Raw genomic sequence first — 24,228 nt, forward strand, 5'->3', positions numbered from 1 at the left:
CCTCCTCTCTGAGGGGAGAGCCTCTCAGGTTAAAGCCACTCCCACAGTGTCCAGGGCCAAGGGTTCTGTGCTAGATTAAGATAAAAAATGATAAGTCATTCTCTCATGAGGGTATTATCTAGTTCATATGTTTTTTCAAGGTTGGCAGTCAAAGATTAAACACAAAATTTCAGGTTGATTAGAACTTCTCTGCCAGCCAATGAAAAAGGGCATTTTGAAAAAAACTTACTGTAAGGTTTTCATGAATTGGATGTAAAGACTGATGGAAATGAAAAACCTCTACGATGGGGCTAGAGGGGGCTGGTGCCATTAAAGGGCAGAGCATCTCTGGAATTCTCTTTCATTGGGTTGCAGTTAAGATACAGGACATCCAGTAAATGGGACCTGCAGATACATAATTTTTTCTTATTCTTATGTTTTAAACATTTTATGAAACATACTTCCATGAAAAAAAAAATGTACTGTGTGTCAGAAATTCACCCTTAATGGGTAGCCTGTTCTTTTCTGCTAGGTCTGCCAAGTAGCCTTCCCAACCTCAGGGCCTTTGCACAACTATTTGTTCTGTTTGGAATACTCTACCATGAGCTACTACTGTATTTATCTTATAATATTTTTTCTTACATTATTGTGACATTTTTCTTTTCTTTTTTTTTTCTTTTTGGCTTTTCAAGTCTGTCCTTGCAGCATATGGAGGTTTCCAGGCTAGGGGTCTAATCAGACCTGCAGCTGCCGGCCTACACCACAGCCACAGCAATGCGGGATCCTTAACCCACTAAGGGAGGCCAGGGATAGAACCCACAACCTCATGGTTCCTAGTCGGATTTGTTTCTGCTGGGGCATGACGGGAATTCCTATTGTGACATTTTATGTTTTATTATTAATTAATTAAGTATTAACTCTATATTGTTTCTCCCATAGACTGTGAGCTGAGCCTTGATCTTGCTTTTTGTTAAGTCCCCATAATTTGGTACAGCACCTGGCACATACTAGGAGCTCAACAGATAACAGAACTTTTTAAAAGTTATTAAGTGGAGAATTACTGACAAATACAACGTACATCGACAAGTATAAAAACCCCAATGTACTCATCCCCCTTCTTCAGCAATTACCAATGATTTTTTGCATCTCTACCCTGTTGTGGATAGAATGGTGGCCTTTAAAAACATAGGTCCATGTTGAAATACTTAGAACTTGTGATGTGACTGTATTTTGAAAAAGAGTATTTCTGGATGTAGTTAAGGAACTTGAGGTGAGACCATCCTGGATTATACGCATAGGTCCTATGTCCAATGACAAGTGAGCTTTATAACAGAAGAGAAAATACACAGTCCGAGGTGATGTGAAGATGGAGGCAGCCATTGAAGTGAGGCTGCCATGAGCCATGGAAACAAGGACATCTGCAGGCGCCAGAAGCTGGAAGACGCAGGAGAGACCCCACATCCACAACAACAGAGCCTCCCGAGGATATGCAGGACCTTGACTTGGGACTTCAGGCCCAGAAGAGTGAGAGAATTCATCCTGTTGTTGGAAGCCCCCCAGGTGTGTAAGCCGGTACAGCCGCTCCAGGAAGCTCCCTGCCCCACAGCCCAGGAGCTGGGAAGCACATGCTAGACCGCTCATCGCCTCACCCATCAAACCTTGAGTACTTTCCTCTCTCAAAGGCAGACACTTTTGCTAACCATGATTACACTGTTTCATCACACTACAATTTTATAATTTATATAATTTATAAATTTAGCTTTGTAATTTCAATAAATGTTCAGCATTCTAATTTTCTCCATGGTCTCATAGATTTCCTTGCAGGTAGTTTATTTGCAGTAGGAGTCATGCAAGGTGTGCACAGCATTGGAGTGATGTCTATACCAGCATCGTGAAGATTGTAGAGCAAATAGAGCTCTCAGGCAGCTGGGGGAGGAATTTCTTAAGCCCATACCCCCCCCCCACCCTGCCGTGGGGCCTGGAAGTGTGTGTGGAATTGTGTTTGGTGTGGCAACTGTTCATGCTGGGAAGCACCAGGTGAGGAGCTAAGTGTGGCTGCAGGGGAGAGGCTGCCAGTCAGGGAGCAAAGGTGACCAGGGAGGAAGGAGGTGGCCCCCACACCCCCTTGTAGGATGGGGCTGGATCTTAGGCCGGGCCCCGGGCGGGGTGTAGGTTGGAAGTGAGGAGACCCCCCTACAACAGCAGCAGGAGTCACTTGAAGGAGTTAAAGCAGGAAGTGGTGCTCAGGTTTGCATTTCTGCATTTGGGGAAATAGCTTTTCGAGTAAGTAGAGACCAGACCAGAGGGAATGAAGCTGCAACCAGGGAGGCCCTGTCTGTTTTGTCCCCCCATCACCTACAGAGATGCTCACTCCAAGAGGGGGAGCCCCTGTGACTCCAAAGGCCAGATTTCCTGGAGGGTGTTCACTGCAGGCCCCAGATGTGCCTAAACCAGCATCACTCCCGCTCAGGCTCTCTGGCTTAGTGAGAGGCCAGGGGAAATGACGTCACATCTCTGCGTTCCTCTAGAATCAACCACACGTGTGGTCTCTGTCACAGGGACCAGGTCTGGGGCCTGGGTGACCTGTAGGTGAGGCCCCACGGAGCATGTGTGGCAGCTCTGCCCTGACGACCTGGTGGCCACGACATGGTCCGCCTGAGCGCACAGCTGGGTCTGTTGGATTCTCCTTATTTCCCACCTCCTACAACAGCAGAGAGCCCACAGTAGGCATAGCAGCTGTTCAAAAAATGCATAAGGAAAAACACTTTTATTTTAGAAGAAAAATGGATCTTAAAGAGATAAAGAAAGTATCTTTCTGCCATGGCCCAGTGATAAAAGAAATTTTCACCTATTCAGATATTGGGAAGTCATTCTGGCTTGTAGAAGAGTTAACTCTAATTTATGCTAATTAATATACCCTGTTTCACCCTATGAAACATACTTTGTTCATCTTCTTTAATTATTCCAGAGAAGGGCACATTGACTAGAAGTCAAGAATTTCCATGTTAAAAATAAAGATTAAGGAATTCCCCTAGTGGCTCAGCAGAAAAGGAATCCAACTAGTTAACTTGAGGCTGCTGGTTCGATCCCTGGCCTCGCTCAGTGGGTAAAGAATCCGATGTTGCAGTGAGCTGTGGTGTAGGTCACAGATGCGGCTCCAAACCTGTGTTGCTGTGGCTGTGGTGTAGGCCAGCAGCCGAAGCTCCAATTCGACACTTAGCCTGGGAACCGCCATATGCCAAGGGTGAGGCCCTAAAAAGCAAAAAAAAAAAGATGAAATGCCTCTTTTCCTAGGTCACCAATTCTGGTCTTCCTGTGAGAAGACTCACTGTGTACGTGCTGATCTGTGTGTGTGTGTGTGTGTGTGTGTGTGTGTATGTGTTTACCTTAAGGAAATGAATCCCTGACTTGTTCTTTATGCTGACAAGATATAAACACTACTGGAAAACATACTTTTCTGGGAGAGCTCCCTCTGAGTAATCTGGTAAGCAGACTTCTGGCTAGTCCTCAGTTTGGCTCAAGTAAAATTCTTTTCTATTTGTACTTCTGATTGTTTATTGATTATTTTCATTGACAGCAGAAAGGCAGAAGCTACAATTGTCCAGATTTGAATTTCTACACCTAATTCTTTGACAGGCTTATGACAGGTGTTATGTGATAATTCCCCAGAAAAAGATCATGAGGCCTATATAATCAACATTTCCATTTATTACTTAATTTTTAATTCCAAAAAGAGAGACAGGCTAGAAGGAGATGGAAAATCTGATTTTCTAAAGTTTGATTCCAATGAAGAGGAGTAAAATTGTAACTAAATCTGCTCCTAGGAGTTTTACTATTCAATGACCATGAAAACTTCAAAATAGTTTCTTGGTCCCACAACACCCAGGATCAACATTTAGGTAAAACACTTCATTGTCAGAAAATTTCAGAAGATGGGTCTCGTGTAAACAGAGTGGCTCTTGCCTGCTTTAATTTTAAACTTGAAAATCCTCCTTGCTTTTTCTAAACTTTCCTCATCCACGGGAGGCTTCCTCTGGCTGCCAGGCTGCAGAAACTTCTTCACCGTGGGGAGGTTGCTGACTCTGGTTTTCAGGGCCTGCAATGCACAAGAGCACAGCTCACAGTGCAGCCCAGGACCAGCCTGTCACTGGCACAAGCCAGGGACACGGAGACCCCCCCCCCCCCCCGACCAGGACCAGCCGAGGCCCCTCCCTCAGCACCAGGAGGAGGCTGGACACAGACACCCACGGAGACACGAGGGTGACAGCGCTGTAGTGTTTTCCCCCAGAGACGTCTAGGGTCACACTGCATTCAGCTCATGTCTCGCCAACTTCCTCCCACACAGAGACCCTGCAGAGTCACTGTCTCGTGCAGGACCAGGAAGAGTCCTGGGTCCCAGACGTCAACCGGGAACGGCCCCCAGATCTCAAGACAGAAGAGAGAGGGCATTAATTGGGCTGGAACTCAAGACAGAAATCAGAAAAAAAAAAAAAAAAGGTGAAGCACAGGCCTGTCCAAACCACTGTGTGCTCAGAGAGAGGGAGACGGGGAGAGAGAAGCCAGCGTGGGAGACAAGGAACAGGAGCTGAGGGAGGAACTGGATGGCGGGAGACGCTCAGACAGACGCAGGTGGGAAAGAGGAGGGCGCCCCTGGGCTAAAGGGCAGCAAAGAGGAATGAGGACAGAGAGTGTCACGGACCAGGGGCCAGGGGCCCCCCAGCCCTGGCCTCTCCGCTTGGAAGAGGTGAGTCCCCCTCCCGAGGGCAGCCTCGACCCCCAATGTCCTGGGTGTGGCCAGATCTTTCCAGGCCCCAGACCAGGGCCTCAGAGCTGAGGTTGGAGACCTGGGGGCAGGAGGCCTGCACAGTGATGGGGACCCTGCCATGGGAGCCCCAGAGTCCAGACAGCAGATCCCAGGGGGGGGAGGTGGGGGCCAGCCCCAGGCTGACAGAGCTCACCTTCAGCAGAGGGAAGGTGGCCAGCAGGCTGGGGTCCAGCTCTTCCACGTAGTAGAGAAGTTCAACCAGCTGGATGTCAGCCCTGCTCAGCTTGTTGCCCACAAGGTAGTCTTGTCCATGGCTCTTCAACACCTGGCGGAGGGAGGGGTCAGCCCAGGAGCACAGGTCCGGGAGCACAGGCTGGGTGCTGCTCCTGCCCCACCGCCCCCCAGCCCAGGTCCCCTCTGCCCTCACTGGGAAGGCGTGGACCCTCACACCTTCTGCTCTCCCCCGACTCCTTGACAGGGTCCTGGGGGGTTCCTGCTGTCCCCTCCTCAGTCCTCAGGGGAGCCAGGCCACCATTTCCTTCTGCCCCCTGGCTCCCTGTGGCCGCCTTCCTTGCTTCTTCCTCTGGGTCCAGGGCTCAGCCCCCTCTGCACTGGGTTCTGTTGTCCCCACACCCTGGAGTGTGCAGCCCCGAGCTTCATGACCTGGCCCTTCATCTCTGTTTGTCTCAGATTCTGTCTCCCTCCCTTGGGCAGTGACTTCAACTTCTTGACAATCTCCTACAACCCTGAGTACACTCCTGCTGAGTCTACATTTCTTCTCTCCCTTAGTCTGCTTCCTTATTTTCTGGTCTATCTCTCTGGGATCCAAAATAAACCAGGGTCAACTTGAACCCCCATCTCCCTGACTCTTAACTTGCACTGCATTATGATCTGCATGCTGTAATGTCTGGTAGCAAACTGCACTGATGACGGATCTCACTTTGAAATATAGCCAAAAATACTATGTTTGATTGACAGATGCGGGCTGGAGAGATAGAGACACATGTTAAAGCAAACCAAAGCTTAATTTTTGTATGCACGTGGTAGGTTCAAATGTGTTCATTATCTGTGTCATTAAACTTTCCTGCGTATATGAATTTTTTCACAAGAAAATATTGGGAAAATACCTAATATTTATTAAAATATTCCAGCGATATGGAAATCATAAAGTACAAAGAGAGCAAGCCACATATAGCACTATCAGAGAGGTGTAACATTGGCCAATTTGAGGAAATATCTATGTTAACACTGCCATCAGATACATCCCTTAAGTCTGATTCAGTGGAAATTTCTTTTCTTTCTTTCTTTCTTTTTTTTTTTTTGTCTTTTTGCCTTTTCTGGGTCTGCTACCGTGGCATATGGAGCTTCCCAGGCTAGGGGTCTAATCTGAGCTGTAGCCACTGGCCTACGCCAGAGCCACAGCAACGCAGGATCTGAGCCGCGTCTGCGACCTACACCACAGCTCATGGCAACGCCAGATCCTTAACCCACTGAGCAAGGCCAGGGATCGAACCTACATCCTCATGGTTCCTAGTCAGATTCGTTAACCACTGCCACGATGGGAACTCCTGGAGATTTCTATCATCCGTAATTTTAACTAAAAAAAATAGACAATGGACGGGGCAGGTCCCCACAACAATGAATTAGCCCAGCCTGAAATGTTAAAAGGTTTAAGATCCATAAACCCTGCTCTGGCCAGTTTCAAGGTTTGCCCTGAGTTGGTTGAACCCCAGAGAGAGAAGGAGACTTGCTAGCTGGTTGATTACCGCAAAGACTGAGTTAAAATCCAGTTCTTCTGATGCTGAGTTCGTTTTTCCTCTTCTATAATACATCTTATTTGAATTTCCAAAGCCTGCATAATACCTCAGCATCACAGTTTGCACCTGCTGTGTGTTGACTTCTAAAGAGCACAGAAGCTCCACAAAAACACCTACCCTCTCCTACCCTGGTCATATCCTCAGACTGGCCAAAATTCTTTCATTCTCTGTTCTCATCACATCATTAATTTCTCATACATACCTAAATCTCATGCTTATTTTTCTAAATTCTTCATGTATCCATTTCTGTAACAATGCCCCAACAGTGATTGAATAATCGCCTTGAACTGTCCCCCACGCACACCAAGAAGTCACCATCTGAGTGTAAAACAGAGATTTCCTTGTACTAAGAGCACATTACACAGATGTATAAAATCAGAACTTACCTTAGGAAAGGCTGTCTCCCACCTGGCTCAGCAACTCAATGCCCAGATCACATGGGTTTATAAGCTGTTGTTGCATTTGAAATAACTCCTCCTCTCTGAGGGGAGAGCCCTCAGGTTAAAGCCACTCCCACAGTGTCCAGGGCCAAGGGTTCTGTGCTAGATTAAGATAAAAAATGATAAGTCATTCTCTCATGAGGGTATTATCTAGTTCATATGTTTTTTCAAGGTTGGCAGTCAAAGATTAAACACAAAATTTCAGGTTGATTAGAACTTCTCTGCCAGCCAATGAAAAAGGGCATTTTGAAAAAAAACTTACTGTAAGGTTTTCATGAATTGGATGTAAAGACTGATGGAAATGAAAAACCTCTACGATGGGGCTAGAGGGGGCTGGTGCCATTAAAGGGCAGAGCATCTCTGGAATTCTCTTTCATTGGGTTGCAGTTAAGATACAGGACATCCAGTAAATGGGACCTGCAGATACATAATTTTTTCTTATTCTTATGTTTTAAACATTTTATGAAACATACTTCCATGAAAAAAAAAATGTACTGTGTGTCAGAAATTCACCCTTAATGGGTAGCCTGTTCTTTTCTGCTAGGTCTGCCAAGTAGCCTTCCCAACCTCAGGGCCTTTGCACAACTATTTGTTCTGTTTGGAATACTCTACCATGAGCTACTACTGTATTTATCTTATAATATTTTTCTTACATTATTGTGACATTTTTCTTTTCTTTTTTTTTTTCTTTTTGGCTTTTCAAGTCTGTCCTTGCAGCATATGGAGGTTTCCAGGCTAGGGGTCTAATCAGACCTGCAGCTGCCGGCCTACACCACAGCCACAGCAATGCGGGATCCTTAACCCACTAAGGGAGGCCAGGGATAGAACCCACAACCTCATGGTTCCTAGTCGGATTTGTTTCTGCTGGGGCATGACGGGAATTCCTATTGTGACATTTTATGTTTTATTATTAATTAATTAAGTATTAACTCTATATTGTTTCTCCCATAGACTGTGAGCTGAGCCTTGATCTTGCTTTTGTTAAGTCCCCATAATTTGGTACAGCACCTGGCACATACTAGGAGCTCAACAGATAACAGAACTTTTAAAAAGTTATTAAGTGGAGAATTACTGACAAATACAACGTACATCGACAAGTATAAAAACCCCAATGTACTCATCCCCCTTCTTCAGCAATTACCAATGATTTTTTGCATCTCTACCCTGTTGTGGATAGAATGGTGGCCTTTAAAAACATAGGTCCATGTTGAAATACTTAGAACTTGTGATGTGACTGTATTTTGAAAAAGAGTATTTCTGGATGTAGTTAAGGAACTTGAGGTGAGACCATCCTGGATTATACGCATAGGTCCTATGTCCAATGACAAGTGAGCTTTATAACAGAAGAGAAAATACACAGTCCGAGGTGATGTGAAGATGGAGGCAGCCATTGAAGTGAGGCTGCCATGAGCCATGGAAACAGGACATCTGCAGGCGCCAGAAGCTGGAAGACGCAGGAGAGACCCCACATCCACAACAACAGAGCCTCCCGAGGATATGCAGGACCTTGACTTGGGACTTCAGGCCCCAGAAGAGTGAGAGAATTCATCCTGTTGTTGGAAGCCCCCCAGGTGTGTAAGCCGGTACAAGCCGCTCCAGGAAGCTCCCTGCCCCACAGCCCAGGAGCTGGGAAGCACAATGCTAGACCGCTCATCGCCTCACCCATCAAACCTTGAGTACTTTCCTCTCTCAAAGGCAGACACTTTTGCTAACCATGATTACACTGTTTCATCACACTACATTTTATAATTTATATAATTTATAAATTTAGCTTTGTAATTTCAATAAATGTTCAGCATTCTAATTTTCTCCATGGTCTCATAGATTTCCTTGCAGGTAGTTTATTTGCAGTAGGAGTCATGCAAGGTGTGCACAGCATTGGAGTGATGTCTATACCAGCATCGTGAAGATTGTAGAGCAAATAGAGCTCTCAGGCAGCTGGGGGAGGAATTTCTTAAGCCCATACCCCCCCCCCACCCTGCCGTGGGGCCTGGAAGTGTGTGTGGAATTGTGTTTGGTGTGGCAACTGTTCATGCTGGGAAGCACCAGGTGAGGAGCTAAGTGTGGCTGCAGGGGAGAGGCTGCCAGTCAGGGAGCAAAGGTGACCAGGGAGGAAGGAGGTGGCCCCCACACCCCCTTGTAGGATGGGGCTGGATCTTAGGCCGGGCCCCGGGCGGGGTGTAGGTTGGAAGTGAGGAGACCCCCCTACAACAGCAGCAGGAGTCACTTGAAGGAGTTAAAGCAGGAAGTGGTGCTCAGGTTTGCATTTCTGCATTTGGGGAAATAGCTTTCGAGTAAGTAGAGACCAGACCAGAGGGAATGAAGCTGCAACCAGGGAGGCCCTGTCTGTTTTGTCCCCCCATCACCTACAGAGATGCTCACTCCAAGAGGGGGAGCCCCTGTGACTCCAAAGGCCAGATTTCCTGGAGGGTGTTCACTGCAGGCCCCAGATGTGCCTAAACCAGCATCACTCCCGCTCCAGGCTCTCTGGCTTAGTGAGAGGCCAGGGGAAATGACGTCACATCTCTGCGTTCCTCTAGAATCAACCACACGTGTGGTCTCTGTCACAGGGACCAGGTCTGGGGCCTGGGGTGACCTGTAGGTGAGGCCCCCACGGAGCATGTGTGGCAGCTCTGCCCTGACGACCTGGTGGCCACGACATGGTCGCCTGAGCGCACAGCTGGGTCTGTTGGATTCTCCTTATTTCCCACCTCCTACAACAGCAGAGAGCCCACAGTAGGCATAGCAGCTGTTCAAAAATGCATAAGGAAAAACACTTTTATTTTAGAAGAAAAATGGATCTTAAAGAGATAAAGAAAGTATCTTTCTGCCATGGCCCAGTGATAAAAGAAATTTTCACCTATTCAGATATTGGGAAGTCATTCTGGCTTGTAGAAGAGTTAACTCTAATTTTATGCTAATTAATATACCCTGTTTCACCCTATGAAACATACTTTGTTCATCTTCTTTAATTATTCCAGAGAAGGGCACATTGACTAGAAGTCAAGAATTTCCATGTTAAAAATAAAGATTAAGGAATTCCCCTAGTGGCTCAGCAGAAAGGAATCCAACTAGTTAACTTGAGGCTGCTGGTTCGATCCCTGGCCTCGCTCAGTGGGTAAAGAATCCGATGTTGCAGTGAGCTGTGGTGTAGGTCACAGATGCGGCTCCAAACCTGTGTTGCTGTGGCTGTGGTGTAGGCCAGCAGCCGAAGCTCCAATTCGACACTTAGCCTGGGAACCGCCATATGCCAAGGGTGAGGCCCTAAAAAGCAAAAAAAAAAAGATGAAATGCCTCTTTTCCTAGGTCACCAATTCTGGTCTTCCTGTGAGAAGACTCACTGTGTACGTGCTGATCTGTGTGTGTGTGTGTGTGTGTGTGTGTGTGTATGTGTTTTACCTTAAGGAAATGAATCCCTGACTTGTTCTTTATGCTGACAAGATATAAAACTACTGGAAAACATACTTTTCTGGGAGAGCTCCTCTGAGTAATCTGGTAAGCAGACTTCTGGGCTAGTCCTCAGTTTGGCTCAAGTAAAATTCTTTTCTATTTGTACTTCTGATTGTTTATTGATTATTTTCATTGACAGCAGAAAGGCAGAAGCTACAATTGTCAGATTTGAATTTCTACACCTAATTCTTTGACAGGCTTATGACAGGTGTTATGTGATAATTCCCAGAAAAGATCATGAGGCCTATATAATCAACATTTCCATTTATTACTTAATTTTTAATTCCAAAAAGAGAGACAGGCTAGAAGGAGATGGAAAATCTGATTTTCTAAAAGTTTGATTCCAATGAAGAGGAGTAAATTGTAACTAAATCTGCTCCTAGGAGTTTTACTATTCAATGACCATGAAAACTTCAAAATAGTTTCTTGGTCCCACAACACCCAGGATCAACATTTAGGTAAAACACTTCATTGTCAGAAAATTTCAGAAGATGGGTCCTGTGTAAACCAGAGTGGCTCTGCCTGCTTTATTTAAACTTGAAAATCCTCCTTGCTTTTTCTAAACTTTCCTCATCCACGGGAGGCTTCCTCTGGCTGCCAGGCTGCAGAAACTTCTTCAACCGTGGGGAGGTTGCTGACTCTGGTTTTCAGGGCCTGCAATGCACAAGAGCACAGCTCACAGTGCAGCCCAGGACCAGCCTGTCACTGGCACAAGCCAGGGACACGGAGACCCCCCCCCCCCCCAGACCAGGACCAGCCGAGGCCCCTCCCTCAGCACCAGGAGGAGGCTGGACACAGACACCCACGGAGACACGAGGGTGACAGCGCTGTAGTGTTTTCCCCCAGAGACGTCTAGGGTCACACTGCATTCAGCTCATGTCTCGCCAACTTCCTCCCACACAGAGACCCTGCAGAGTCACTGTCTCGTGCAGGACCAGGAAGAGTCCTGGGTCCCAGACGTCAACCGGGAACGGCCCCCAGATCTCAAGACAGAAGAGAGAGGGCAATTAATTGGGCTGGAACTCAAGACAGAAATCAGAAAAAAGAAAAAAAAAAAAGGTGAAGCACAGGCCTGTCCAAACCACTGTGTGCTCAGAGAGAGGGAGACGGGGAGAGAGAAGCCAGCGTGGGAGACAAGGAACAGGAGCTGAGGGAGGAACTGGATGGCGGGAGACGCTCAGACAGACGCAGGTGGGAAAGAGGAGGGCGCCCCTGGGCTAAAGGGCAGCAAAGAGGAATGAGGACAGAGAGTGTCACAGACCAGGGGCCAGGGGCCCCCCAGCCCTGGCCTCTCCGCTTGGAAGAGGTGAGTCCCCCTCCCGAGGGCAGCCTCGACCCCCAATGTCCTGGGTGTGGCCAGATCTTTCCAGGCCCCAGACCAGGGCCTCAGAGCTGAGGTTGGAGACCTGGGGGCAGGAGGCCTGCACAGTGATGGGGACCCTGCCATGGGAGCCCCAGAGTCCAGACAGCAGATCCCAGGGGGGGGAGGTGGGGGCCAGCCCCAGGCTGACAGAGCTCACCTTCAGCAGAGGGAAGGTGGCCAGCAGGCTGGGGTCCAGCTCTTCCACGTAGTAGAGAAGTTCAACCAGCTGGATGTCAGCCCTGCTCAGCTTGTTGCCCACAAGGTAGTCTTGTCCATGGCTCTTCAACACCTGGCGGAGGGAGGGGTCAGCCCAGGAGCACAGGTCCGGGAGCACAGGCTGGGTGCTGCTGCTGCCCCACCGCCCCCCCAGCCCAGGTCCCCTCTGCCCTCACTGGGCAGGCGTGGACCCTCACACCTTCTGCTCTCCCCCGACTCCTTGACAGGGTCCTGGGGGGTTCCTGCTGTCCCCTCCTCAGTCCTCAGGGGAGCCAGGCCACCATTTCCTTCTGCCCCCTGGCTCCCTGTGGCCGCCTTCCTTGCTTCTTCCTCTGGGTCCAGGGCTCAGCCCCTCTGCACTGGGTTCTGTTGTCCCCACACCCTGGAGTGTGCAGCCCCGAGCTTCATGACCTGGCCCTTCATCTCTGTTTGTCTCAGATTCTGTCTCCCTCCCTTGGGCAGTGACTTCAACTTCTTGACAATCTCCTACAACCCTGAGTACACTCCTGCTGAGTCTACATTTCTTCTCTCCCTTAGTCTGCTTCCTTATTTTCTGGTCTATCTCTCTGGGATCCAAAATAAACCAGGGTCAACTCGAACCCCCATCTCCCTGACTCTTAACTTGCACTGCATTATGATCTGCATGCTGTAATGTCTGGTAGCAAACTGCACTGATGACTGATCTCACTTTGAAATATAGCCAAAAATACTATGTTTGATTGACAGATGCGGGCTGGAGAGATAGAGACACATGTTAAAGCAAACCAAAGCTTAATTTTTGTATGCACGTGGTAGGTTCAAATGTGTTCATTATCTGTGTCATTAAACTTTCCTGCGTATATGAATTTTTTCACAAGAAAATATTGGGAAAATACCTAATATTTATTAAAATATTCCAGCGATATGGAAATCATAAAGTACAAAGAGAGCAAGCCACATATAGCACTATCAACTAAAATTAATAACATTTTGGAAAGTATGTTTTCAGATCCCATACATATAGAAGGACGGATAATTATTTGGGAAAGACTATAAATACATCAAAATAGATTTTGTAACATACACTTTCTATTTATGTTATCGTGAGCTTTTTGTTTTTAAAGTACAGATGTACTCAAACTGCAGGGACTGAAGAGCTTGTCATCATGTGAATGTACCCTGAACACTCAGCACCACAAGGGCTAGGAAGGTGTGTTTTCTGATTACCGTGAAAATCTTCCCTCCTTGACTATGCCTGCATCTGCAAGCCATGAATTAACATTTGCTGAATGAATGAAAGAGGGATCCTATGTTTCGTAAAGATGAGGGTGTTGGTGTTAATCTTTTTGTTTATATGTGAGCCTCCTGTGTGTCTTACCATCTTTTTTTTCAGTTCCTGAATTGTGTTTAGCATGATTTCAGGTAGTTTTGATCTTGAAATAGTCTCCTCTTGCCTTCGAGGGATACATTAACTAAGGTATATATTATGTACAATGATGGATCTTTGTTTTTGTATGACTGTCCTCAAAAGTCTGAGGGCCATATCCCCCAAATTTGTGGATTATTTTTTCCTGAACAGCTTTTCATCTATCTCTTCCTCTCCACCCCCTGCCCCCATCTCTACTTGGAATACACCTTATCCATCCCTGAAATGCTACCACATTCTCCTGACAGGCACCCAGTCTCATGTCTCCCTATACACGGTACCAGAATATTTTCTGATGTGTTGCATTCATGTGCTCCTCTTGGATGAAAAGCCCTTGCGCTGTGTTGTGCCAGATACCTCTTCTCCAGGCTCCAGGTGGCTCTCAGAGCTTCCGCATTGCAAGCTCTAAGTGTAGCCATGACATTCCATTCAATGCAGAATTATAGACTGGGCCCCAGTAAACTGAAATTTTGCTCAAAAATTATTACTTGGGTAAAATTGGTACCTCAACACTTCCTCATAGTTGATTTTTATAAAATGCCCTGAGATGTAGGGTGGTGCATGAGTATTCAGGAAGGCTCATAGAGGTCAAGGTCAATGCCCCAGAATGCCAGGCACTATTTTTCTTTGTCCTCTAATCTCAGTGTCAAAAATGCTGAACAGTCTACTTACTTTTCAAATGCACATTGATAACAATTTGTTGTACTCTCTTTGATCCGGGACATCTTGACATCTATTTGATCAAGTGGGTAAAACTGGTATAAATCTTCCTCATAGTTGATTTTTATAAAATGTCCTGAGACCCAGGGTGGGACATGAGTATTCCGGAAGGCTCACAGAGGTGAAGGTTGATGCCCCAGGAATGCCAGGCATTCCTCATCTCAGTGCCCAAAACACTGAACAGTCCACTTACTTTTTCAAATGCAGGAAGATAACGGTTTCTTACTCTTTCTTTGATCAAGGCCATCTTAGCATCTTTTTCATCAGGTGGGCATACTGGCAAAAGCATGATCATTTCACCCATATCTGCTATACCTTCTGTGTACATATCAACTCTGAAAGGCAAAATGACCAGACTGTCAAATGTCTCCTGCCTTAGATTTTAAAGTTTAAGAGTGGATGAGAATTGGGCACCGCATCATGAGGTGATAAAGTAATTCACCTCCATTAGATGCATTGCTGATGTGCCAGTCATTCAGCTATGGTTTTTATTAATTTTAACATTTCATTCTGAAACAAGCTCTCAAGGTAGATATGTTATCTAATATGTTTGTTACACACACGAGCAAATATAGGGACTGAGCATATTGGTGACCTGTCCAGAGTCACAGGCATGAGAAATGGGCGGATGCAGGTAACCACTGAGACCCCACGTAAGGTTTGCCATCTCTGCCTCATTGTGTTCTCTGCCCACCTAGTGTAATGCATTAGTACTACCTCAGTCATGTGCAGAGAGAGTCCTGGTGCCATGGTCCCAGGCCTGTCCCTCCCTCTCTCCCATTCTGTGACACCACCGGGCCATTTCGATGCCTGATACCAGTGCTTCCTCCTGTTATTTCCCATAGAACATAAGTGTACTGCCCTCTCCATGGACAGATGCTGCCCTGATTTCTATTTCCCAAAACTCCACCCAAAATATCCCTTGAAATAGTGCAATTCTCATACAGTTTCAATAGTGCATATTCTAGTGATGTTTTGGTTTTGTTTCAAACAGAGCTTCCTATAAGAATATTTTTTAGGTAAAAACTGTATTGAAATATATTCACACAGCATAATTTTCATCCTTAAAGGGCCTGTTGGGTAGTTTATAGTACATGCTGACACCATCACCACATTCTAATTCCAGAGCATTTTTATCACCCAAAAGGACATCCAGTACCCTTGACAGTCACTTCCCATTTCCTCCCCACTCCAGCCCCAGGCAACCACTCAACTCCTTTCTGTTTCTACTCTCTGAACAGCTGGGCATTACATACATTTCGAGTCACACAATATGTGGCCTTTTGTGTCTGGTTTCTTTCATTTGTATTTTTCAAAGTCCACCCACATTGTCTCATGCATCAATGTTTTACTCCCCTTCATAACTGAAAACTCTCCCTGGTATGGATCTATCACCCTTTGTCTATCCATTCCTCAGTTGTACATCTTATTTGTTTCAATTTTTTGAATATTATGAATAACACTGCCATGAACTCACGTGTGCAAGTCTTAGTGTGGGTGTATTTTTAATTCTCTTGGGTATGGGCCTAGAAGTGGTATTGCTCAGTCATACAGTAATTCTCTGTTTAACTTTTGGAGTGATTGTCAACAGTTCCTTACATGATTTTAATTTCGATCAGGTGGTCTCATCACAGCAGATTGAGAGGATTTTCCCCCTGATGTGCTTGCACCGAATAAATCTGGCTGCTTCAGACTTAAGTTAAAATGTTCCCGATGACATTGGCATACTGAGGACCAGCCTTTGTTCATCCTGTCAAGGGGCCAGTCCATATACAGGGCTGACAATTAGGTCCCCGCTTATCATTCTAAAATTTCTGCAACTTAAGAATCAACTCCTTTAGAACCTTCCTTCTCAGGGCTTATCCTCTAGACATGCAGATGCTTTGTCCCATGTCTCCTGCTGTTGACAGGAGTCTAGCTCAAAAGGGCCTGAGCCCCAGAGTCATGGTTCCACCATCCTCCCAGCTTCATAGTTAAATCAGTGTTTGGAAATCTTGTCACTGTGCTACATCCATGGACCACATCCTCTTACACAAGCACTTGATTCCACTCCAAGTTTACTCTTCCCTCGTCCTCACGTAATAAGGAAGGACAAATCTGAGTCCATGTTAGCTGTTTCTTTCACTTTAACCTTTGTGCTGTGTTGCCTGTGCTTAGTTAGTCATGCTGGCTCTGCACCTTTTGTAAAAGAATATTGCCTATAGCCCGAAATGGACAGGACTGTCCATTATCAAGGCTCTAACCTTAAAGATATAACGCTTTTCCTTTCATATAGAGATAGAACGTTGTAGAACCGAGAGTAACACTTGTCCTGTTGGAGGTTTACAGGAACATCCTGACCTCATGTACATGGACAGCTGCAAGAAAAAGGATTCGTACACCAGGAAGTCGACAACAATTAACCACATCCCTCCCTCACCCTAGCCTTTAAACCTGCTTTGCTGAAACCCTTCTGAGGAGTTCGAGGTTTGGGGGCACAAGCCACTCCTCTCTTTGCATGGTTCTGCAATAAACCTTTCTCTGCCCCAAATGCCAATGTTTTGGTTTGTTTGGCCTCACTGTGCATCAGGCACATGAACTTGTATTTAGTAACACTCACAGGTCTCTAGCACTGGACCTCGGTCCTGCCCATCAAGGCCTGTATTGCTATTGTCACAATCCTCGTGAGCATATCCTGCTCACTCAGGGAAGGACCTAGGCTTTTCCTATTAATCACTGATGAAAGAACAGAAAAAAATACCGTACGCAGCTCTCTCTTTTATGTCTTTCCCACAGAGATCATATTTGGTAGCGATATAGTTGAGAATGGCTCTGGTCTGGACCAACTTCATGCCATCAATTTCAATCATTGGCACTTGCTGGAACATCAAACTCCCATCTTTTGAAAGAAGAAAATAAGCAGAGTGAAATGTTTGATCAGTCTAAAGGTTTATTGAAATGACTGAAGATATAAAAGGAAACACTAACATGACCTGGTGCCTTTAAGCAGGATGGCATTTTGTTTTTAGCTTCCTGCGGTCCTTTTTTCCCTACCAATCAGCATTTTACTTCTCAACCTAGTATTTAATTTATCTTTTTATTTCCCACTCAGAGACATGGGAGATCCCTTGTATTTTGTGTTGGCCTGTATTCATGGATATTTTAGAAATAAGTTGGAAGAGCCTACAGTAGGGCTGCCAACTGGTTGCCATTCCAAATGGGAAGTTCCAAAGTAAGTCTCACACCAGGTAAGGCAGATTTTGAGAGAGATTTCCATGTGGGAGTCCCTTTTCCTGCTCACCAGCTCTACAATATTTCTACGATGTTTCTTTGTCCAGCCCTCTAAGAGAAAAGGGCTCCTGGCAACTGCTGGGACTGTTTCCCCCCTCTTTTCTCTAATGCATGTGTTTTTGTGTCCTTGGATGTGAGGGCCATGTGGCAACCTGACTCGTACAGTGACTCATGTGCAGAAAGGCAGAGAGAGCAAAGAGAGGGCATCCACAGGGCACCAGGGCCAGTTCCTTTAGCAAATACTCAAGAGTTCCAGCCCTTCCTAGTCCTAAGTTACGAGACCTCATCAAGGATCCCCACCCCCCACCTGTTACCACGTTTCTCCCTTTCCTCTCCACTAACTCCACTCCCGCTACGCATAGACAAGGCATGGCTGGTGTTCAGACCTGAACATGTGACTCTTACAATATGCTCATCAGAGGAATTTAGTTGTGTGGTCTTACCATTTCTTAACTTTTCCAAATCTTCTGGAGTATCTACAAATTTCTCTTCGAACTGGAAAACAGAAACAGTCGATAAGTTCTTGTCACTGCATTCCGCAGCATTCCTGAACTTGAATGGCCCCTGTCTGGTACAGACTATGGAGAAAGTAAGATTTCAGAGTTTATTAGGGTGCTCAGAGGACAGTGATCATGGCCATCTGGAAATTTACACTAGAGCCACCAAGATAAAGCATGGGTTACAGCACATAATTGCTCATTTTTCCGGTTCAACTCACCTCTGCCCTGTCTCTCCCTCTGTCAATCGTAAGGTGGTGATTAGGGAGGGGGATGTCATTGGAGGGAAGGGGCTGGGAAGTTCCTCTAGTTCTGAAGCTTTAACATCTCCAGAAAATCTTTGCCTCCCTCTGAGATCAGCATAGGGTGTTGGGTGTCCTCCAGCATGGGGGATCCATGATGCCAGTGATCCCCAAATGCTGCCACTAGGGGATTCTTTTGCATATTACCTCTTTCCATTCAGTTTATATTTGAAAAAGTGGTTTTGATGGTGCAGAGTTTTAGGAATTGGGGGTTTCTACTAAGATACCGTGGAACAGTTCATTGTGAATCTACATGATCCCATAGGGTGAAACTATGCAGATAATTAGGTTGGTGAACAACAGTTTATAAAGCGCCCAGGTCAAGACAACATAAGGGTAGCTGGTGGGATGTTGCTGGTGAGGCTGGCAGAGATGGTTGGGTTGTGAGGCTCAGCCTCGGGGCCCAGAGCAGCCAGAATCCTGACCAAGGGCCTCTGGCCAGCCTGCCCCCCAACCCCACCTCAGTCAGGCTGGCCTGGGGGAGGAGCCTGGATGCTCTCAGCACCTGCCCTGCTTCAGCCTCCTGTGCTGAGCTCCTCCTGCCCAGGGGCTCTGGACACATCCTTGAACCTCCGAGCTGGACCACAGCAAAAACTGGTGGTTGTTGATTTATGGAAGGAAAACAGCCTGGATGGCACAATTTGACGTTCTGTGTACTTGTTTCTCCGTGAACTCAAGAAAGGACCAGGCTAATGTCCTGTGCCCTCATGAAGCAATCAGGATAGTGTAATCTCAAGGCTCAGGTAAACAGGATGTTAGCAGGCTAAGGGAGCACACTGGAGCTTACCCCACATGACACCACCTACCTGGATCCCTCCTTTACTGCTGTCCCCCGAGGGACCACATCTCCTGCGTCTCCATGACCCCGCCCCTCCCCAGAAACCCTCACAGAGGTGCTGGGTCCTCCAACCTGGGCAGAGAAGTGCTTATCTCGGTGGCACCCGTAGAGGGCAGCACTCAACAGAGTCCCACAGAAACCCAGCAGTTTGCTGCTGGGAATGTGGCCTTTGAACTCTGTGAATATGATTTGAACACTGTGAAATGCTTGGCTGTTCTCTAGAAGCTCCCACTCCTATTTGAATCACCTGCTTGCCTGCATCCTCACTGGAGTGTAAGCTGTGTGACAGCAGGGGCTGTGTCTGTCTTGTCCATCCATGAATCGCTAGGAGCTGGCACAGACCCTGGCACTTCAAGGTTGCCCAGAAAATCATTGCTCAGTGAATGTATTACCTCTAACGGGCAGTTTGTCACCATCTCCCCTCTCCCTATTTCTGGTTTAGGTTTTAAGTTTAATCACATTTATTTTCTAATGTTACTATTTTTCTTTTCATTATGGACATTCCTGGTATGTACAAAAATAAACAGAAAATTATAATTATCCTACTTGTAACCACCAACCAACTTCAGTAATTATCAACTCAAACCAATTACAAATCACCTAGATGCCTGCCCATTTTCCCCTTTGTAATAAATTGAAACAAATCCCAGATATCACATATTTCATCTTTAAATACTTCAATGTATTTCTAAATTTCTAAAACATAAGAACTGTTTTTAAAGTAACCATAATACATTACCTCACTTAACACACATTAAAAATAATTAATTGCAATATGTATTTAATGTTCATGTTTCTAATTGTGGTATCAATGTCATCAATAATGTTTTACAGTTAAAAATATCAAAATCAAATTAGGCCTACACAATGTGATCAGTTTCCTAAATTTATTTTTATTTTATTTTATTTATTGATTTATTTTTGTCTTTTTGCTTTTTCTAGGGCTGCACCCACGGCATATAGAGGTTCCCAGGCTAGGGGTCAAGTCAGAACGTGTAGCTGCGGGTCTGCACCAGAGCCACAGCAATGAGGGATCCCAGCTCTGTCTGCAACCTACACCACAGCTCACGGATTCTTAACCCACTGATTGGGGCCAGGGATTGAACTGCAACCTCATGGTTCCTAGTCGGATTCGTTAACCACTGTGCCATGACGGGAACTCCAACAAAATTCTTAATAGATTGTTTAGTTAGAAAAGTCTCCTAGCTTATGTGAGAAAAGTACTTTGATTCAGTGTGTTCGTTTATTTATTTATTTATGTCTTTTTCAGGCCACACTGTGGCATATGGAATTTCCCAGGCTAAGGGTCAAAGTGGAGCTGCAGCTGCAGCCTCCATGGCAACTCACAGCAATGCTGGATACTTAACAATGAGCAAGGCTAGGGATCAAACATGCATCCTCATGGATGCTATCAGTTTTCGTTGCTGAGCCACTACAGGAACTCCGATACAGTCAATTTAGATGCAGCTAAGATGAAGGAACTCAGGGCCCCTACCTCCACTCCAGCTGCAGCCAGGAGCCACCGGATACACTCCATTCTGCCTCGGCCATTGAAATAGTGAAGAATGGGCTTCCCCGCCATGATGGCTGTCTGCTGGTCTCTCTCAACCTGAGTGAATGAATGAATGGACAAAGGATAAAGCTGCAGAAGCAGAAGGTCTTTGTGATTTATGGCTGAACAGCATCAACACCTTTTTTTTAAGATTTTATTTTTTTTCTATTATAGTTGATTTACAATGTTCTTTCGATTTCTGCTGTACAGCAAAGTGACCCAGTTATACGTATATATATACATTCTTTTTTCACATTATCCTTCATTATATTCCATCACAAATGATTAGCTATAGTCTCCTGTGCTATACACCAGAATCTCATTGCTTATTCATTCCAAATGCAATAGTTTGCATCTACCAACCCCAAATTCCCACTCTATCCCACTCCCTCCCTCTCCCACCTTGGCAACCACAAGTCTGTTCTCTGTGTCTATGAGTTTGGGTTTTTTTCTGTAGATAGGTTCATTCATGCCATGTATTAGATTCCAGATATAAGTGACATTGTATGGTATTTGTCTTTCTCCTTCTGACTTACTTCACTTCGTATGAGAGTCTCTAGTTCCATCCGCATTGCTGCAAATGGCATTATTTTGTTCTTTTTTATGACTGAGCAGTATTCCATTGTGTATGTATACCACATCTTCTTAATCCATTCATCTGTTGATGGACATTTAGGTTGTTTCCATGTCTTGGCTATTGTGAGTATTGCTGCTATGAACATAGGGGTCCATGTGTCTTTTTCAATGAAAATTTGGTCTGGATATAGGCCCAGGAGTGGGGTTCCTGGTTCTAAATTTAATTTTCTGAGGTACCTCCATACTGTTTCCCATAGTGGAAACTGACATTGCCACCAACAGTGAAGGAGGGTACCCTTTTTCTTCACACCCTCTCCAGCATTTGTTTTTTGTTGACTTGTTAATGACAGCCATTTCGGACCGGTGTGAGTTGGTACCTCATTGTAGCCTTGATTTTCATTTCTCTAATAATTAGTGATGTGGAGCATTTTTTCATGTGCCTTGTTGGCCATCTCTATATCTTCTTTGGAGAAATGTCTATTCCAGTCTTCTGCCCATTTTTTTCAATTGGGTTGTTGGTTTTTTCCCCTGTGAATTCTGTTATGGTTGGCCGGCTCCAGGACTTACACAGGAACTCACTGAACCTCTCAGTCTCCGCTGTGTGAGGCCTTTGTCCCCCGCCCCCCCCCCAATACTAATACTTATAACAGTGCACTGTTCACTTTTAAATTCTGATTCGAATGACTTATACCTTCTAGCCAAGTGAATTTCAGGGCTTGGAGAAGTTAATTCTGTGCTCCTGCGAATATCAAGTTTTCCCGTCCAGACTTCCTGCGTTTGGGACTTTGAGAAGTCATATAACCAATGATTCTTAACTGGGACTGATATTGCTCCTCCCATTCCGGAGGACATTCAGCAATATCTGGAGATACTTTCAGTTGTGAAAACTAGGAGAGCAGGTGACACATCATACCATTGGGCAGAGACCAGAGATGCCTCTGGTGTGTTGGGCGCCCTGCCTCCCAGGTGCATCTGAGTGTCTATGACCAATCAGTTTGCATTTTATCCAGCTTTTGTCATCAAGCATGTTTTCCTAACAGATGCATTTGTTGGGTATTTAGTTGGAAACCCTTTATGTTTGATGCAGTTGCCTGTTATATGGTATAATCTTTCTGAGAAAGCAGTTTGTAAAATGCAGTAATTCTCTCCAATCTATTGCACCCTCATTCTCCTCTCCGGGCTGTCACTGGGTAAGGAAGGAGCTTCATCTACACACTCTATTCTTTCAACAAGTAGGTAGTGAAATGAAAAGTGAGACTATTAATCTTCACAGTCTCCACAGTATTGATGAAGTGATGGTTTCTTATACAACTTGTGAACAAACTATCACTGCAGATATCTGAGAGGTGTAACATTGGCCAATTTGAGGAAATATCTATGTTAACACTGCCATCAGATACATCCCTTAAGTCTGATTCAGTGGAAATTTCTTTTCTTTCTTTCTTTCTTTTTTTTTTTTTTTTTGTCTTTTTGCCTTTTCTGGGTCTGCTACCGTGGCATATGGAGCTTCCCAGGCTAGGGGTCTAATCGGAGCTGTAGCCACTGGCCTACGCCAGAGCCACAGCAACGCAGGATCCGAGCCGCGTCTGCGACCTACACCACAGCTCATGGCAACGCCAGATCCTTAACCCACTGAGCAAGGCCAGGGATCGAACCTACATCCTCATGGTTTCTAGTCAGATTCGTTAACCACTGCGCCACGATGGGAACTCCTGGAGATTTCTATCATCCGTAATTTTAACTAAAAAAAATAGACAATGGACAGGGCAGATCCCCACAACAATGAATTAGCCCAGCCTGAAATGTTAAAAGGTTTAAGATCCATAAACCCTGCTCTGGCCAGTTTCAAGGTTTGCCCTGAGTTGGTTGAACCCCAGAGAGAGAAGGAGACTTGCTAGCTGGTTGATTACCGCAAAGACTGAGTTAAAATCCAGTTCTTCTGATGCTGAGTTCGTTTTTCCTCTTATAATACATCTTATTTGAATTTCCAAAGCCTGCATAATACCTCAGCATCACAGTTTGCACCTGCTGTGTGTTGACTTCTACAGAGCACAGAAGCTCCACAAAAACACCTACCCTCTCCTACCCTGGTCATATCCTCAGATTGGCCAAAATTCTATCATTCTCTGTTCTCATCACATCATTAATATTTCTCATACCTAAATTCTCATGCCTAGCTTTCTAAATTCTTCATTTATACACTTCTGTAATGATGCATCCAAACAGCAATTGAAAACACCTGAAGTGTGCCCTAAGCACCAAGAAGTCACCATCTGAATGTAAAACAGAGATTTCCTTGTACTAAGAGCACATTACACAGATGTATAAAATCAGAACTTACCTTAGGAAAGGCTGTCTCCCACCTGGCTCAGCAACTCAATGCCCAGATCACATGGGTTTATAAGCTGTTGTTGCAGTTGAATAACTCCTCCTCTCTGGGGGGAGAGCCTCTCAGGTTAAAGCCACTCCCACAGTGTCCAGGGCCAAGGGTTCTGTGCTAGATTAAGGTAAAAAATGATAAGTCATTCTCTCATGAGGGTATATCTAGTTCATATGTTTTTTCAAGGTTGGCAGTCAAAGATTAAACACAAAATTTCAGGTTGATTAGAACTTCTCTGCCAGCCAATGAAAAAGGGCATTTTGAAAAAAACTTACTGTAAGGTTTTCATGAATTGGATGTAAAGACTGATGGAAATGAAAAACCTCTACGATGGGGCTAGAGGGGGCTGGTGCCATTAAAGGGCAGAGCATCTCTGGAATTCTCTTTCATTGGGTTGCAGTTAAGATACAGGACATCCAGTAAATGGGACCTGCAGATACATAATTTTTTCTTATTCTTATGTTTTAAACATTTTATGAAACATACTTCCATGAAAAAAAAAATGTACTGTGTGTCAGAAATTCACCCTTAATGGGTAGCCTGTTCTTTTCTGCTAGGTCTGCCAAGTAGCCTTCCCAACCTCAGGGCCTTTGCACAACTATTTGTTCTGTTTGGAATACTCTACCATGAGCTACTACTGTATTTATCTTATAATATT

The 24,228-nt window shown here is 45.4% G+C and overlaps 2 protein-coding genes across 2 annotated transcripts; both read right to left on the reverse strand.

The window, feature by feature from the left end:
- Nucleotides 1–3,904: 3,904 nt before the first annotated feature.
- Nucleotides 3,905–6,697, reverse strand: LOC125136609 (glutathione S-transferase A1-like). The gene is made up of 3 exons (XM_047797458.1): nucleotides 6,679–6,697; nucleotides 4,938–5,257; nucleotides 3,905–4,075 (listed from the first exon to the last, which is right to left on the reverse strand). The coding sequence occupies exons 1-3, from the start codon at nucleotides 6,695–6,697 to the stop codon at nucleotides 3,905–3,907; spliced, it is 510 nt and encodes a 169-aa protein (XP_047653414.1).
- Nucleotides 6,698–10,700: 4,003 nt separating this feature from the next.
- On the reverse strand, nucleotides 10,701–23,610 carry LOC125136082 (glutathione S-transferase alpha M14-like). Its single transcript, XM_047796708.1, is given in 8 exon segments — nucleotides 10,701–11,068; nucleotides 11,070–11,105; nucleotides 11,972–12,103; nucleotides 14,349–14,490; nucleotides 16,901–17,033; nucleotides 17,869–17,920; nucleotides 20,558–20,671; nucleotides 23,532–23,610. Coding segments are annotated over 7 exon segments (672 nt in total). The 5' UTR covers nucleotides 20,645–20,671; nucleotides 23,532–23,610; the 3' UTR covers nucleotides 10,701–10,978.
- Nucleotides 23,611–24,228: the final 618 nt, after the last annotated feature.

Source organism: Phacochoerus africanus, chromosome 9, assembly GCF_016906955.1.
Source record: "Phacochoerus africanus isolate WHEZ1 chromosome 9, ROS_Pafr_v1, whole genome shotgun sequence".
Classification (NCBI taxonomy): domain Eukaryota; kingdom Metazoa; phylum Chordata; class Mammalia; order Artiodactyla; family Suidae; genus Phacochoerus; species Phacochoerus africanus.